General features: G+C 31.4%; 1 protein-coding gene across 2 annotated transcripts; it reads left to right on the forward strand.

Annotated features, from left to right (window-relative positions):
• Positions 1 to 11,268: 11,268 nt before the first annotated feature.
• LOC125858490 (F-box/kelch-repeat protein At1g74510-like) lies at positions 11,269 to 14,920 on the forward strand. 2 transcript variants are annotated; one of them, XM_049538278.1, is made up of 3 exons: positions 11,269 to 11,597; positions 12,986 to 13,089; positions 13,184 to 14,920. In XM_049538278.1, the coding sequence occupies exons 2-3, from the start codon at positions 13,085 to 13,087 to the stop codon at positions 14,547 to 14,549; spliced, it is 1,371 nt and encodes a 456-aa protein (XP_049394235.1). In that variant the 5' UTR covers positions 11,269 to 11,597; positions 12,986 to 13,084; the 3' UTR covers positions 14,550 to 14,920. The 2 variants fall into 2 exon arrangements, with proteins under 2 accessions (XP_049394235.1, XP_049394236.1); XM_049538279.1 differs by lacking the exon at positions 12,986 to 13,089.
• The last annotated feature ends 709 nt before the right edge of the window (positions 14,921 to 15,629 follow it).

Below are 15,629 nucleotides of genomic sequence, written 5' to 3' on the forward strand. Positions count from 1 at the left end.
AAAAACAAATTTAATTTTTTTTTGGGGTTGGGGGGGGTGGCGGGGGATGGTCGAGGGTAGGGGCGAAAAAATAAAAATTTGAAGTAAAAAATATTTTTTAAAAACAAACTTAATTTATTTTTTTTGAAGGGGATGGGGGCTGATAGGGGGCGAGGGTGGGGTGGGAGGTTAAAAATAAAAAAAAATTGAAATTAGAAATATCTTTTAAAACCAATTTTTAATATATTTTTTTTGGAGGTGGGGGTTGGTGGCAGGGGGCTGGGGGTAGGGGTGAGGGTGGGGTAAAAAAATTGAAGTTAAAAACATTTTGTAAAAACAAGCTTTAAATTTTTTTTTTGGGGGTGGTTGGGGGGCTAGTTTGAGGGTAGGGACAAAATAAATTGATTTTTTCAACAAAAAAAAATTGTAATTTGAAGTTGGAAGAGAGTTTTGGAAAATGTTTTCCTTAAGTTTTGAAGGGAAGTCATATTCCTTAAATTTGAGGAAAATAAGTTGATTTGAAAAACATTTTCCAAATCATTTAACCCAACCAAACATGAAAAAATTGAAAAACATACCAAACACACTCTCAATCACAGTAACAAGTTACTCGAGATGCGGTGAAATGCTTCAAGCATTGAGGCATGGTCGAGCAATTTGGGTCATTATTAGTGGTCTTTATGAACAATGTTTGCATTTTCATGGCTAGTGTATACACTTTTTTTTATTTCCCAGCTTGTGTGCGGAGCCAACATTGAAGCCCTGACTAAATCCGAATCGCGCTAGTGTATACATTAGTTATTATAAGTTACGAACAAATATTATTGGGAATTTGGGATTCAGTGTAGGAAATGGCAAAACTCATATATTAGTTAGGGTTTACAAATTTGGAGAAAATTTAATTATACAAAGTCCAGTAAAAGTGTAAAACGAATCTAAAGTAACAAATGAAGTTTTTTTTTATTAAAAAAAAAAACAAAATATAAAATTTGAGGCGAAGTTTTAGAATTTAAAAACAAGTCAATGATTATAGGAAAAATTACAGAAATCCCACATTTTTGTTTACTTATTACCATTATCCCCTATAAGTTTTACAAATCTCCAAAATCCCTTATTTTCGCACATCAGATTAGTGTATCACGTATAAAATGTACATCAGATTAGTGTATCATATATAAAATGTACATCAGATTAGTGTATCATGTATAAAATGTAATGTATCTTACTTAACGATTAATGTATCTCGCACATCAGATTAATGTATCAGCGCTTATATTATTGTATCCGTTTGAGGGATTTCTGTAATTATAAACTTTTAAGGGATAAATTATAATTTTGCCTTAAAAATATGTGATTTTTGTATTAAAAAAACAAAATATAAAATTTGAGGCGAAGTTTTAGAATTTTAAAACAAGTCAATGATTATATTACCCAAAAATATATTTGAAGCAAATTTCAAGATTTAAAAATTGATCTTTTAAATATTAGATAATTCTCATGATCAAGTCGTAAATCAATCAAGAGATGCACATTAAATTAGTAAGAAGAGANATATTAAAAAAACAAAATATAAAATTTGAGGCGAAGTTTTAGAATTTAAAAACAAGTCAACGATTATATTACCCAAAAATTATTTGAAGCAAATTTCAAGATTTAAAAATTGATCTTTTAAATATTAGATAATTCTCGTGATCAAGTCGTAAATCAAGAGATGCACATTAAATTAGTAAGAAGAGAAAAAAAAACATCCAAAGAGATATGTTATATAAATTAGTATGCACCACTATTCATTTATTTTCATTTATTTCAATTAAATAGCAAAATTCAAACGGTTAACCATGTCTTGATCCTCCGCCATCTGATTTTGGTTGTGCCTTATGTGACTTGCTTCTCCACCGTTGTTTCCCCAGATCTGATTGTACCTTCCGTCCTAGCTATTCTTGTTTTTATTGCTTATCCAACATGACAAAATGACAAATTAAAAGCTGACATTACGTGTATTAGGGTCGTAAAATAATTATTAAATTCTAAATTGTTGTTATTGTTCATCAACGCCTTAAGAGAGAATTATTACTAAAATTATTAGATTCCAAATTATTATTATTGTTATTGAGAGAATTATTAGTAAAATATATCACCATGAGTGTGATCTATTGTGCTTTACTTTTTAATCTAATATAATTTTAACATTGATTGGACATTTGTTGCCTATGGCTTTCGTTCCCCACTTTATCTTTATCTACTTTTCCAATCTTGTTTAAAACCTAAATTTTATTTTCCTTTTTCAACTTTTTCTTTGGATTTGATTTGTTCTTAGGTTTAGATTTATTAAATTCACATAGTAATATTGTTATTTTTATAACTAAGGATTATTTTAGTTAATAAGATGTTAGCCATTTGTTTGCAATATATTACCTTAGATGTTAATTGTTGCAAAAATATTATTTATTAATAGGAAGATTTCAATTGCTTAATTCAAAATTTTAAAATATTTCTGATAAAATGTAGATAGTTTTATTTATTTATTTAAACAATTTTCAATATCGTTTTAACGTAAATTTATATATTTAAGTTTGGTTTGGATCGATATATAGTTTTGTTTTTTGAGTTTTTCTAATTCTAGTATGGTAGTTTATTTCTAACAATTAATTTTCGGCAATCTCTTTGTAAGAAAACAATATTGGAATAGAACAGTTAGAAATTTGAATATCATTTTGAAGCAATTTGTTTGAACAAATATTTTACTTTGTCCAAATTGAATAGTGCGAATCTCAAATTTGAAAATACAGATTTGAATATTGTGTTACCCTAATGGGCATCGTAGAAAGAAGAAATCATCAATTGATCATATCTCTTTTCTACAGGGAATGTTCTTGTATTTCAAAAACGTACTTGTGTTTCGGTTTAGTCAACAACTTTGCATTAGGAAAAGTAAGATGTTATGCAAAAGTTGAAATTGAAATAATAAGATGTTATGCAAAACAAATTAGTCTTGAATGATGATAAATTGTACCAAAAGGAAAAGTATATTAAAAGAGACATGATACTTTTATATAATTTGATCAATTGATATACATATGATAAAATTAGTATAATAAAAATTATAAAACAATAGCGAAAATAATCTCCCATAATAAATTATACTTTAAATTGAATTGGAACTCCAATTGTACTTTAAATTGAATTGGAACTCTGTCCACCGAATTTGGGATTTTTCCAAAAAAAAAAAATTCGCATATAGTCACTCAAAAATAGTTTAATTACATTTTATAATTATAGTTTATTAATTACGATTCGTAGCTACATGTTATATAGATGTGAGTGACAAGCGAGATTGAAAGAGGGAGAGAGACGGGCGAGAGAGGGCAGAGAGTGGGAGAGAGGTGAATTGTACATATATATCCGTTAGTATATATGTATATGATATACATATGTATTTGTATATTTGGCGAGTGAGATTGGAAGAGGGAGGAGAGAGACGAGCGAGAGAGAGCACTAATTTGTATAATTCACATCACGTTTGTATAATTTGTGGATACGTTTGTATAATTCGCGTGTTTTAGTATAATTGAGTAACATAAAGTTCGGAATTATACAAATATGATAAAACTCGAAATAACGAATTGATACAAACATAAACATATGAACTTTAAACAGCTATACAAATTATATTATACAAATTACATTATATAAATTATATTATACAAAATCCGAAAACTACACGTTTATACAAATTTTAAAAAGTTATACATAAAAAGATTGAATGTATATGGCGATAAAACTGAAAAATCAAATGAAATCATTGTCATATACAAATACAAACCATCGTATACAAATACAAATCAAACGAAGAATTGCTAGTTGTGAATTATACAAACGTGACTATTATACAAACTCGAAGTCAGCCCACGTAATTAATGATTAATGTTAGTCGCGAGTGATAATTATAGCAAACTATAGCTATGATGACTAATTAAGTAGTATAAGTTTGCTTAACCGCGTAGTTTTTCCCTTTTTAATATATACTCCATCTGTCCAACAATAGTTGTCCACTATTACCTTGACACACCTCTTAAGAAACTATAAATAGAAGGATAATTTAATAAATCACCCTTTGAATATAATAAATACAATGTCTTGAAAAATGTAATCGAAAAATGACTATAATTAATGATAAGGGTCAATTAAGAACTAAGTATAAAATTATCCATTGATTTCATAAAGTGAAAAAGTATCGTTGAACATCCCAAAATAGTATAGTGAACAACTATTGTTAGACGGAGGGAGTATATATAAAAGAGAATCTTAGTTCCGCCTACGTGTCACCCTTAGAATTCAGGAATTTACTTTTATATTTACCTTTGTACTTTCAAGTTTTTTACTCTTATTTTATTTTTACCTTTAAACTCACTTCTCCAGCTCTTGTGTCCCTTAAGACTATTGTATTGCTTCGATTGTGATTCTTCAAAACTACCTATAAAATCAAGGAAAATCATACCCGTTGTTGTATCAAATTTCATTCATAATTTTTGTGGAACTTCACCAATTCTTTGAAAATCTATTTTGGATCTTCACCAAAAAAATAATGAAACAAAACTATAATTTCCTTGTAGTTTTGTCCTCCATTCAACATTTCAAAAGAAAAATTATTTCAACTGCTCAATTCTTAAAAAAAAACTAATCACAATCATGACAATTTTATGGTTCGTACCTATTTCTTGTGAGTGTTTTCCTTCTGTCATCACTTTGTCCAACAACTTACGTTAGTATTATATTCAATGATCTGTAAAAAATTATATTTTATGAATTTCATTGAAATTATTTTTGTGTTTTTTTATTATGAGAACTAATTAAAAATTCTTGATGGAATCAGAATGGAGGAAGAGACAACAAAGAGGATAAATTCCGTCACAACTTGATAAGGTACTCATACCTAATAATATATTTTACTGGAATTGTATTAATCACATCTCCATAATATTGTCAAGTTTGGACGGTATAGAAAAATCAGAGTCCTTCGAAAAAGTCACAATCCATCAAAAAAAAGTCATAATCCTTCAATCTAAAAATGTGTCTACTTTTAGTATATTTTAGGGATAAGGGTTTGAAAAAAACCCCAACTTTGGTCGAATTTGTTGTTGCTATACTAAACTTTCATAAGGACCTATTACCTCCCTAGACTATTTAATACCGTATTTTTTACCCCCCTGAACTATTTAAAAGTATATTTTAAAGGTATATATGTGCCCACGTGGACACATTACTATTTATAAGTTTGCATTATTTTTTATGTCCACGTGGGCAAATATATATGTTTAAAATACGATATTAAATAGTTTAGGGAGGTAATAGGTCCTCATGAAAGTTTAGTAACACAACATCAAATCCGACCAAAGTTAGGGTATTTTTCAGACCCTTAATAAATATAGTATGAAATATTTTATAGGATTTGGGCTAAGACTTTTGATATTGAAACTTATCCAGCTTCTTTGAGATAATCAATAAATCGGACCAGTGGTCTATAAAGTTGCTTAAAAATATATAGTATGAAATATAAAATATTTACTAAATTGAGTCTTAAGAAGAACAATAACAGAAAACTTAAGAAAATTTGTGGTTTAAAAATGTAAGAGAATTTTTATTGTTACACCCCATTTTAACCGGGTCAAAATAGTGTACAACATTTTGGTGATTCTAAAGTTAATAACTAAGTCAAGAAGTCGCCACCTAATTATTACGGTGAATTAGGACACCTAAATTGATTAAAGTTATTTTTTAAAGTTAACTTCATTTTAAGGCCTACTAAACTTAAGATTCTAGGTAAGGGTTCAACTAATCTAAAGGAAAGGGGTTAGGCATCCTTCAAGATCCATTAAAAATGGTTAACCGGCCGAACTTAGTTAATTAATTAGGCTAAGTGTTAAAATAAAATATAGATTTTTGAAATACTAGAGTAGTAATATAAATATGTAAGTTTCTTAAATTTGAAATTTGAAAGGTGATCTCATGAGTTGAAAACACTCTTTTTCTTGGCCAAAAATACCCAAAGTAAAAGATAGCGTAGAAAATAACTTTTATCCAAAAATGGTTTTGATCTTGTAATAAAATATATTTTTTGGAACTAATCAAATGCAGTAAGATATTTAAAATGTATCAGTCCATCTATGGAAAACGTTTGAATTTACAAACAAAGTTAAAACAAATATCTTTGATTAGTTTACACTTATGAATGATTAAAAATATCGTAGGTAACTAAAAAAGCATTTCTTTTCTTTTTACTATTAAGCCAGACTCTAGGGAATAAGTTGATTTTATTCATATTGTTAAACTAAGTGACTCACCAATAAAGTATTCAAATAGAGATCAAATATGCCTAGATTGTAAAATAAAGCAATCACAGCAAACCAAACAATTAAGCAAGCATAATGGTAAAGAATAGGCTAGACAACTAATTGGCTCTGGAAGTAGGAAAAGCAAGTAAGTGTTTTATCAAAGTAAGAATGGTCAATCCCATGTTCGGTTTATGCAAGCTCCGTGTGGCAATGGTGCCATTGAGTCTCATGGTGAGACTCTTCGGCTCCGGTATGTACATGTAAAGATAAGAAAGAAAATGAGAATTAGAGAGTTAGGAAAATCAACTGTAACAACTTCAAATAANTTTATATTTTTCTATTTTCTACACACTTAAGTGTTGACCTGTCATAAGAGGTGTTCTCACCTCCTCTAGGCGCGTTAGAAGGTGAATTTTGACGAAAATTTCCTCTTTCTTCAATAGTCATCTTCCCCAACCTTAAATAAACCATTGTTTCTTCTCCATAGCAACAAAGACCAAATTCTCATACTGGATTCACCATTGTTGATTTCACACAAACTTATAAACTCTCATGTAAAAAACTTAGAAAAAACAATCAATTCAATTAAAGATACAATGACATGTTTTTCAATCATCCAAAAATGAAATCTGGATCAGATTTGAATAAATAAATAAATTGGGTTTACATCACATTCAATTGAACTCCCTAATGAGAATGTTTTTTTTCCTTTTTATTGTAGATCCTTTAATTATCAATCTCAAATTTCAATTAATCAATGAAAGGATTTCAATGTCCATTGACCTCCATTACTGGCATTGCTAGTGCTTTCGTTTGTTCTCCCTCTTTTGCTGCTCGACCATCAGCCACCACTGTCGCCGCCTCCGGCGAAACCCAAACCACCAACAAAACCCCGTTCTCCTCTTCCCCTCTCCTCTTATCTCTCTCCCATTCCTAGACAACCACTATGAAGACCTACCTCTGTTCTCACAACAAGGTCGACTACAACAACAACAACAACAACAACAAAACCTTGCTGCTGCACTGCTCCAACTAGCGAGCTCCGGCAAAGCAAGCAAAAGTTCGACGTAGCAGCGATATGCACATATACTTTTAGATTATTTTTCAATATTCTCCGACAAGCAAAACTCGAATATCGCTTGACAAGCTCCTGCTATCAATATTCATCTTTGTTCCTCACAATTCCATAGGAATTTGAAAGAATTGTGGGAAGAAGTTACCTTAGAGATTTGAAGAAATTGGGAGAGTATAGGAAAAAGTGGAAAGGAATTATAAAAAGATTGAAAATAATAATAAATTAATTGAATTTTCACCTGTAAAACGCGTGAAGTTCACAGGCCAACACATATCAAGTTATGGCTTTTAAGGGGTGCAATTATTACAGTTTTAAATAGTTCAGGGGGGTAATAGGACATTCGTAAAGTTAGAGTGTGTAGTTGAGATTGCGGATATAGGTTGAGGAGGTTTTAGACCATTTTCTCTGAGTTGAACTAATGAATAGGTGGGTCAATAATCCGGATTGAGTTTGATTTTGCCCACCTCTATAGTGGACCTACTATATATGCCCAAAAATTCTCACATATAAGTCTCGTCATGTTAGCTAAAGTGGATTTACCCTAAACTTTCTTTGATATTAAACCATTAAGTCTGTGCAACGTTTTGAGTAAGATTGTTGCTAAATTAATACTTGAATGCATTTGGAATTGAAATAATAAGATATCATGTTAAAGTTAAAGAAAGTAAATTAATTTTGAACAGTGCTAAATCATACCAAAAGGAGAAATGTACTTAAAAAACATAAATACTTTTATATAATTTGATCAATTAACATACATATAGTAAAGTCAATATAGAAAAAAATATAAAGCTATAGAAAAAATAATCTCCCCTAAAAATACTTTAATGACTACTATATTATGAATGCTATTATATTGTTGTGTAAAAAAGAATTATTTATAAAAGTCTAAATTTTTTCAATATTGTAATGATGTTATATGATTATTTTTTCTTAAAAAAACCCACGGATAACCAGCATTCGTTACAACCTCTACCCTTCGGGGAGTACTTTGTACGCATTGGGTAAAACCCCCACTGTGTAGCAGTCTGCAAACTACACAAGAGATGTAAAGCACACTATGCAAACCCTATATAACAAATCGACTAAAATGACATTGAGAAGGGATCATAGATAACCATCCTTCAAACCAGTTGATCACCCATATATCTTTCTTTTTAGGTGTTCATTTGACACCATTCATTAAATTAAATAACAATAATTAGCGAAGTGACTGAAGTGTCAGAAACTGGTAATGCTCCATAAAGAAACTATTTTTATATTAATTAAACTAATCAGATTTAATCATTTGATTAATCACTCAGATTAACATATCATAGATGAGGACAACCTTTTGGCAAGATTTCTAATGAATTGTTATTAGTGGTTGGCTTTTTGCATAACCACAAAGATAGTGTGTACTTAATTACCTCTTAAAGTCTAAAGCACTTGAGAAAGCACGTTTTTTAGTGCCGTTAAAAACTTGAAAACCTTTATTTCTTCTTTTAAGAAGAAAAAAAGAACATTGTCTATTTATTTATTTATTCAATACAACATTTTATCTTGAAAGAATATATCTCTTGATTCCACTTAAAAAGATGTACTATATACATTACTTTTTTCGAAGACATTATTTAATAGTGATGCTAAAAAAATATAAACGAATCTTGCCACTATATTGGCTAGTGAAGAAATTCAATGCATATAGCCATATACTAGTAGTTTAGGAGATTAACGAGTTTTTCTAGTGAAATCGATTTTTTTTTGGCAATCGCGATTTAAATTTTGTGAGAATTTTCATGAGATGGATGAATTCTTTTATTTCCGCGATCTAGCCATTATTTGTTTCCCACAAGAAATGTTAGGAAAATTGAAAAAGAATAATTACCAAAGCTTTTATTCTTTTCGCTATATAATTCCACTATCGAAATACCACAAGAGAAAGAATTAATTGTTTGGACAAACTTTAAAATTAGCTTATTTAGAAAATACATTTTTTTAAAAAGCAGTTTTGTTGAGAAACAGTTTAACATTTGATAAATAAATTTTAAAAACACTTTTAAGCAATAATTTATAAGTGCTTCTAAATATAAATATATTTTTCTTTTAAAAAAAGTACTTATAGAAAAAAACTATTTTATTTAGCTTTTAAAAAATAGTTTCTACTACTCTTTCCAGTACTTATTTTCTCTCAAAAATTTGACCAAACACCTTATTTTTTTAAAATAAGCATTTTTTGAAAAAATAAATAATCCAATTTTGAACAAAAACAAGTTTAGCCAAATGAAAAATCGAATTCGAATCGAAAAGTCAATTCTATACTCAAAGCTCAATTTCGAAAACTTACTACTGCACCAACCCATGTTGATAGAATTTCGATATCTTAAATTAGTTATAATGGTAAGAGGACAAAATACTAGTAGTGGGTAGTGGCTAAGATCAAAACTGGTCCTTGTTGATGAGTTAGTTATTAGAGATATATAATATATGATAGAAAAAAGTGGGGAGCAACTGTTAATTTCAGAGAAATGAGGACATTACCATGTTTGGAAAAATAACCCAAAAATAGTTGTACAACTCTTTTCATGCACTTGGACTGACGTTACAATTTATGCCCATATCTGTAAACTATATATGTCAGCTAACATGTGGAATCTGGACCCTATCATTTACTACTCATCTCATAATGCAAATTTTTCCTAAACTTTATAATACTACAAAATTCATTGTATTCAACTATTACCCTTCTTTCTAATTTAATATTTATGTCATATGAAACCAACTTTTGTAGTTTGTTTCCATTTCAACATATTATATATATACAGAAAGTTACATATTTTTCACTTCCTTTTTGTCAAACTTAGTGTTTTTTTTTTTTAATATATTTTTCAACATAGAAGAAGAAGCTATATGCGCTTAAGCAAATTGAAATTGTATGTGGGGTTCTACCTCGGCCTCTGACTTTATAAGTTATTATGGATTAAAATGACTTCAGTTAAAATGATTTGAGTTAATAGTGTACCTAAGTGAGAGATGTACATTTTGAAATAGATGAGCTAAAAGGATCATAGCCCAACACTATAAAATTCTAAATATGTTTTTTCTTTTCATAATTTGATCATGTCAAATCTAATACTCTACATAACGTTACTATACCAAGTAAAAAAGTTATAGCGTTTTTTCTAAACATTGACTCATTATTTAAGTACACCTAGCTAATAAAGTATAGATAATAGAAATTGACATAAATGGTTAATAATGTATATTTAATTGTGTAACTTGCCAAAATAAAAAAAATTACTTTCTTCATTTAAATTTATTTATAAAATAATATAATTTTTCTTTTTTTAACAACTCTTCAATGTTAATTTTGCATATTATAACAATGCAAAATGAGAAAATATTTTAATACATTTAACATATCTTAAAACTTAGACATGTAATATATTTTTTAAATTTCTTATTAAATCAAAATTAGATGAATTAAAACGGAGGAAGTAAGAAGGAAACAAAGCACTAAATAACGGAGAGAAACGGGAAACACCCTCTTATACAAAAAAAACCAAATTCCCTGGAATAAAGGCAAAGAGCGTTACGCGTGCGAACAACACTTACACGTGCACAAACGGCCGTTATCATTGTCGTGTCCAGTGAACATTCCGTCACTTTCTTGCTCCACCGTTTCTGGTCCCACCCACCGCCACCACCGCTTTTCCGTTAAATGTCTTCGAATTATTTTCTTTATTATAATAATTTCAGCTATTATTAATCAATCCAACAGAAAAAGAAAAAAGAAAAAAAAGAGCAGCAATTATCTTTTTTTTCATTTTTTTATTTCTCACTCGCTAGCTGTCGAATATTTATATTAAAGTTCTATTATTGTTTTAAATTTGCTATTTGATAGGACTCAAACTCCATTAAGAGAGAAACCATCTAATCCATAACTAGCCATTATCAATTCGTCTCCTTTTCCAAATTCCAATTTCTCTCGTCTCTCAGAGAGACATGAGAATAAAATAGTGAGTGAGTGAGTGAGAGAGAAAGAGAACAGCTGTCTGTTTCTGAGATTCGAAGTGGAAGGGTCCTCAAAGCAAAAATGTCCTAACTAACAAAACTTGCCCACTGAAACTTGATAAATACATATGCTGTTTACTGCTTTACATTTATTAGTTTCATGGGTTTCTAACTAATTCATTCCTCCCCACTTTGTTTTTTTCCTTTTGCAAAACTCAGTAAGTTCCTTTATCTCTTGCTTCCTTTTTTTTTTTTATGTTGAATTTTTTGCTATTGTATCTGTATGAAGTTTGTTGATTCTGCAAGTTTTTAGTTTAAGGATAGACATTCTGCAAGTTGGTAGGCCTGAAAACCCAGAAATTCGCCTGATTTTTTTTTTCCGTTTCATGAATTGCTATTAGGTCTATTTGCTGCTTTCTAGATAGAATCATTTGCCTTTTAGTTTCAATTGAGTAAGATGATTTTTTTTCCCCTGTTATAACTGTGGAATCATATCTATCAGGATAAGGATAATTTGCCTCCAATAATTCATCATCTATAGAGATGAGATAACACAGGAGAGAATTTTCTTACCCTGCTGATGCCACTTTTAAAGTTTAAACCCTTCTTCCTCTGAGATAATTTCAAGTTAAATTTATTCAAAAATCTAGTTTTTTTTTTTCTAAATTGAAGGGGAAAAAGTGCTCAGGTTATTAATCAATGTTCACAACTTTAAAAGTAAGGGTTTTTTTAGGAATTTGTTATTCTAACAGTTGTTTTCTTGATTTTTTAAAATTGAGTGGAGCCCGCAGGTGACTGATAATTTGGCTTGAATAATTAGCCTGTAAGAAAATCAAATGAGGTTTTATCATTTAGTTGGATGTTTCAAGTTGTGAGAACTTTCAAATACTTCCACAAACTGTGAAATGGAGAAGTGTTTTAACCAGAGAATGTCTTGATTTAAAACTTTATGTTGATAATTACATCATCTTTTCTGTGTTATATGGTTGCATTGTGAATTATTGAGTTAAATAGCTCTGAGTCATGGAGGGTATATGTTACCTGAATTCAATCTGTTGATAATCCAATGCAAGAAAGTAGTTACATTGAGAAAAAAAGAGGCAAATTGGGAGGAGGAAGTTTATTTGGTGTGGAATATATTTGCCAAAGTAGGGAAAAGCTTCCCATGGAAGCATCCTGCATCACATGTTCGGAAAAATTTCCCATTGAAAACTGTTTGTAGGGGTTACAAGTTACAAGTGTTTACACAATAAGAAAACTCATGAAAGGTAGTTATGTTTTTTGTTTTTCTTTCTTAATGAATCCAAACTCATCCATGGTGGTAATCCTTTTACCCTTTTCTCTTCCCACAGAATCCCCTAATTAGATGTCCTAAAGGAGTAAAACCTGCTGTTTCTCTGCCCTTGCATATTGTAGTGTTATGGCTTTCAGTTATACTAGATTTTAAATGACCAGGAACTCCAATAGTGATGTCTTAGCTCATTAATAATTGTTTTTGTGAACAATTTTGAATTGACTTTCACCTATTTTTCTTTGTTTGAAGGACCATAAATCTTTTGATTTGACTTCCATGTTTTTATGTTGATCACTTATTATATATCTGTAGGAATACTATATGCTTGCTTTGTCTAGTGTTTGGAGACAACAAAGCTTACTGTTCAGTCAGTTGATGTTTGCACTCTATTGAAAGATGTTGTGCTTGTAGATGTGGTATTCTTACTGGAATATCTACAAAATTTAAATTCTGATCTGATTATTTGTCATAATTTTTTTAAGGACATTATCTTTGGCTTTGGTTTTGCAGGTTAGCTGTGATTGTCCGACCCCTGTGCATATCAAGTGTCATGTTGGAGGAATCATATCATGTTTCAAGGGACTTGCCTTGTGCGTGCGAGCAAGCGAGCAAGTGGATATACTATGCTTTCCAAGTTATTGAACACTCAAAGGGAAAGCGTCCTTTGGAGGATGTAGCAGACATTGGTTTGAGAAAATCATCCAAGCTGCTTGATGCCCAAGAGAAGGAGGAAGCCGTGCAGTGCCTTCACGATCTTTCGCTCTGTCAAGAAGAACACTCAGATAAGCAGCATGAGAGTGACACTCACTCTGATTCAAGCTCTTTAATCCACCAAATTGGGCGAGACCTTTCAGTAAATTGCCTGCTTCATTGCTCAAGGTCAGATTATGGGTCAATTGCTTCATTGAACCAGAGCTTTAGGTCTTTAATTCAGAGTGGAGAACTGTATAGGCTGAGGAGACAGATGGGTATTGTAGAACATTGGGTTTATTTCTCTTGCAACCTCCTTGAGTGGGAGGCCTTTGATCCCATTCGCTCTAGGTGGATGCATTTGCCAGCGATGACATCAAATGAATGCTTCATGTGTTCTGACAAGGAATCACTGGCAGTTGGTACTGAGCTTCTTGTCTTTGGAAAGGAAATAGAGTCCCATGTCATCTACAAATACAGCATCCTGACCAACTCATGGTCATCGGGGATGAAGACAAACACACCTAGGTGCCTCTTTGGCTCTGGAAGCCTCGGGGAAATTGCAATTGTAGCAGGCGGTTGTGACTCAAGGGGCAATATACTAAGCTCTGCTGAGCTTTATAATTCAGAAACAGGAACATGGGAGACTCTGCCAAGCATGAATAAACCAAGAAAATTGTGTTCTGGAGTTTTCTTGGATGGGAAGTTCCATATAATTGGTGGGGTTGGTGTTGGCAATTCAAATGTACTAACTTGTGGTGAAGTGTATGATTTCAAAGCAAGGTCTTGGACTGAGGTACCTGATATGTTCCCAGCACGTAACAGAGGAGCTGGAGCTAATGATGCTCCTGCAATAGCTAAGGCACCTCCACTCTTAGCAGTTGTGAAGAATGAGTTATATGCTGCTTATTATGCTGAAAATGAAGTCTGGAAATATGATAAGCAAAGAAACTTATGGATTACTATAGGAAGATTGCCGGAACAAGCGACCTCTATGAATGGTTGGGGGCTAGCATTTAGGGCATGTGGAGATCAGCTCATAGTTATTGGAGGACCTAGGGCGTTAAATGGGCGATTCATTGAGATTAATTCTTGGGAACCTACAGAAGGTGCACCAAATTGGAATTTGTTGGGGAGAAAACATTCAGGAAGTTTTGTCTATAATTGTGCAGTGATGGGTTGCTGAGGTGTCTTATTTTGGATAGGAGTACCAAAATCTGTATGATCTCCTCTCTTCATATAGATCCTCCAACTCACTTGTTTACTTTTTGATCTTTTGGCTGGAAAATTGTATCATTGTCAATTGGTTAACGCGGAAAATTCATAATGTGTAGAAGTGACATACAGCAATAAGTTGAAGCAGAGGTAAGGTTCTAGTTTGCCATGAAGATTTGAAAAATATGGCTGAAAACAGAATAGAATCAGTGTTGTAAATTGATAATTTGAATTTAATTTATATTTTCAGTTTTTCGTTCTTCCGTGAAGCTGTTCAGTTTGAGCTTATGGTATTATATTTCCTCCTTTCTAGCATTTTATGCATGCAATATAATGTTTTTTGGTAGATATGTCTATCATGTATTCTTATTGTTTGCCTTGTATTATGCTGCTCATAAAATGCCACAGTGGTTCGTCACTTCTGTCTCAGAATGATGTCCCCACGAATGGTGTTAGAGCTGTTGTTAATGGGAATTTATTTGCTATAATGTCACATGCACCTTTGATTTCTTATCTTGCTTTATGGTAGAGGTTGTCTATCATATATTTTTTGTGGACAAAGTTATCTGACACTTGCGATGGTGGGATGAGGGAGATGACACATATGTTGTGGAATTAGTCAAGTGCGCAAGCTATAACGGAGTTTAAGAAGGTTTAAACAAGTGTTTGTAGACGTTTTGTAATGTGTTCTTGTTTTTGGATCTACCGTACTGGCTGCTTCATTGAATGTTGTCGGTCTATATATTCTATATAAGGAGCTGATTTGCATCCTTGTTTGGCAGTTGGCTAAGTGAGAAGCTGTGACCGAGCCTTGCTCAATTGTGCCCTTGAATTGAAGTGATGAGGTCGTAATAAGTCGAATCATGTTTATTTTTTTGTAAAAAACAACCTCTGCAAATTCACGTCCCCTCTATAATAGTGAAGACAGTGAAGCATGCTGGATGCAGGTTTTGTCGTTCCAAGTACCATTCTGTTAACTAGCAGAGATCCCATTTTGTTTTTTTGAGTACCTTTAATTTTGGGCGTCCCCTAAAACAAGTGTCCCTACACA

Source organism: Solanum stenotomum, chromosome 3, assembly GCF_019186545.1.
Source record: "Solanum stenotomum isolate F172 chromosome 3, ASM1918654v1, whole genome shotgun sequence".
Taxonomy (NCBI): Eukaryota; Viridiplantae; Streptophyta; class Magnoliopsida; order Solanales; family Solanaceae; genus Solanum; species Solanum stenotomum.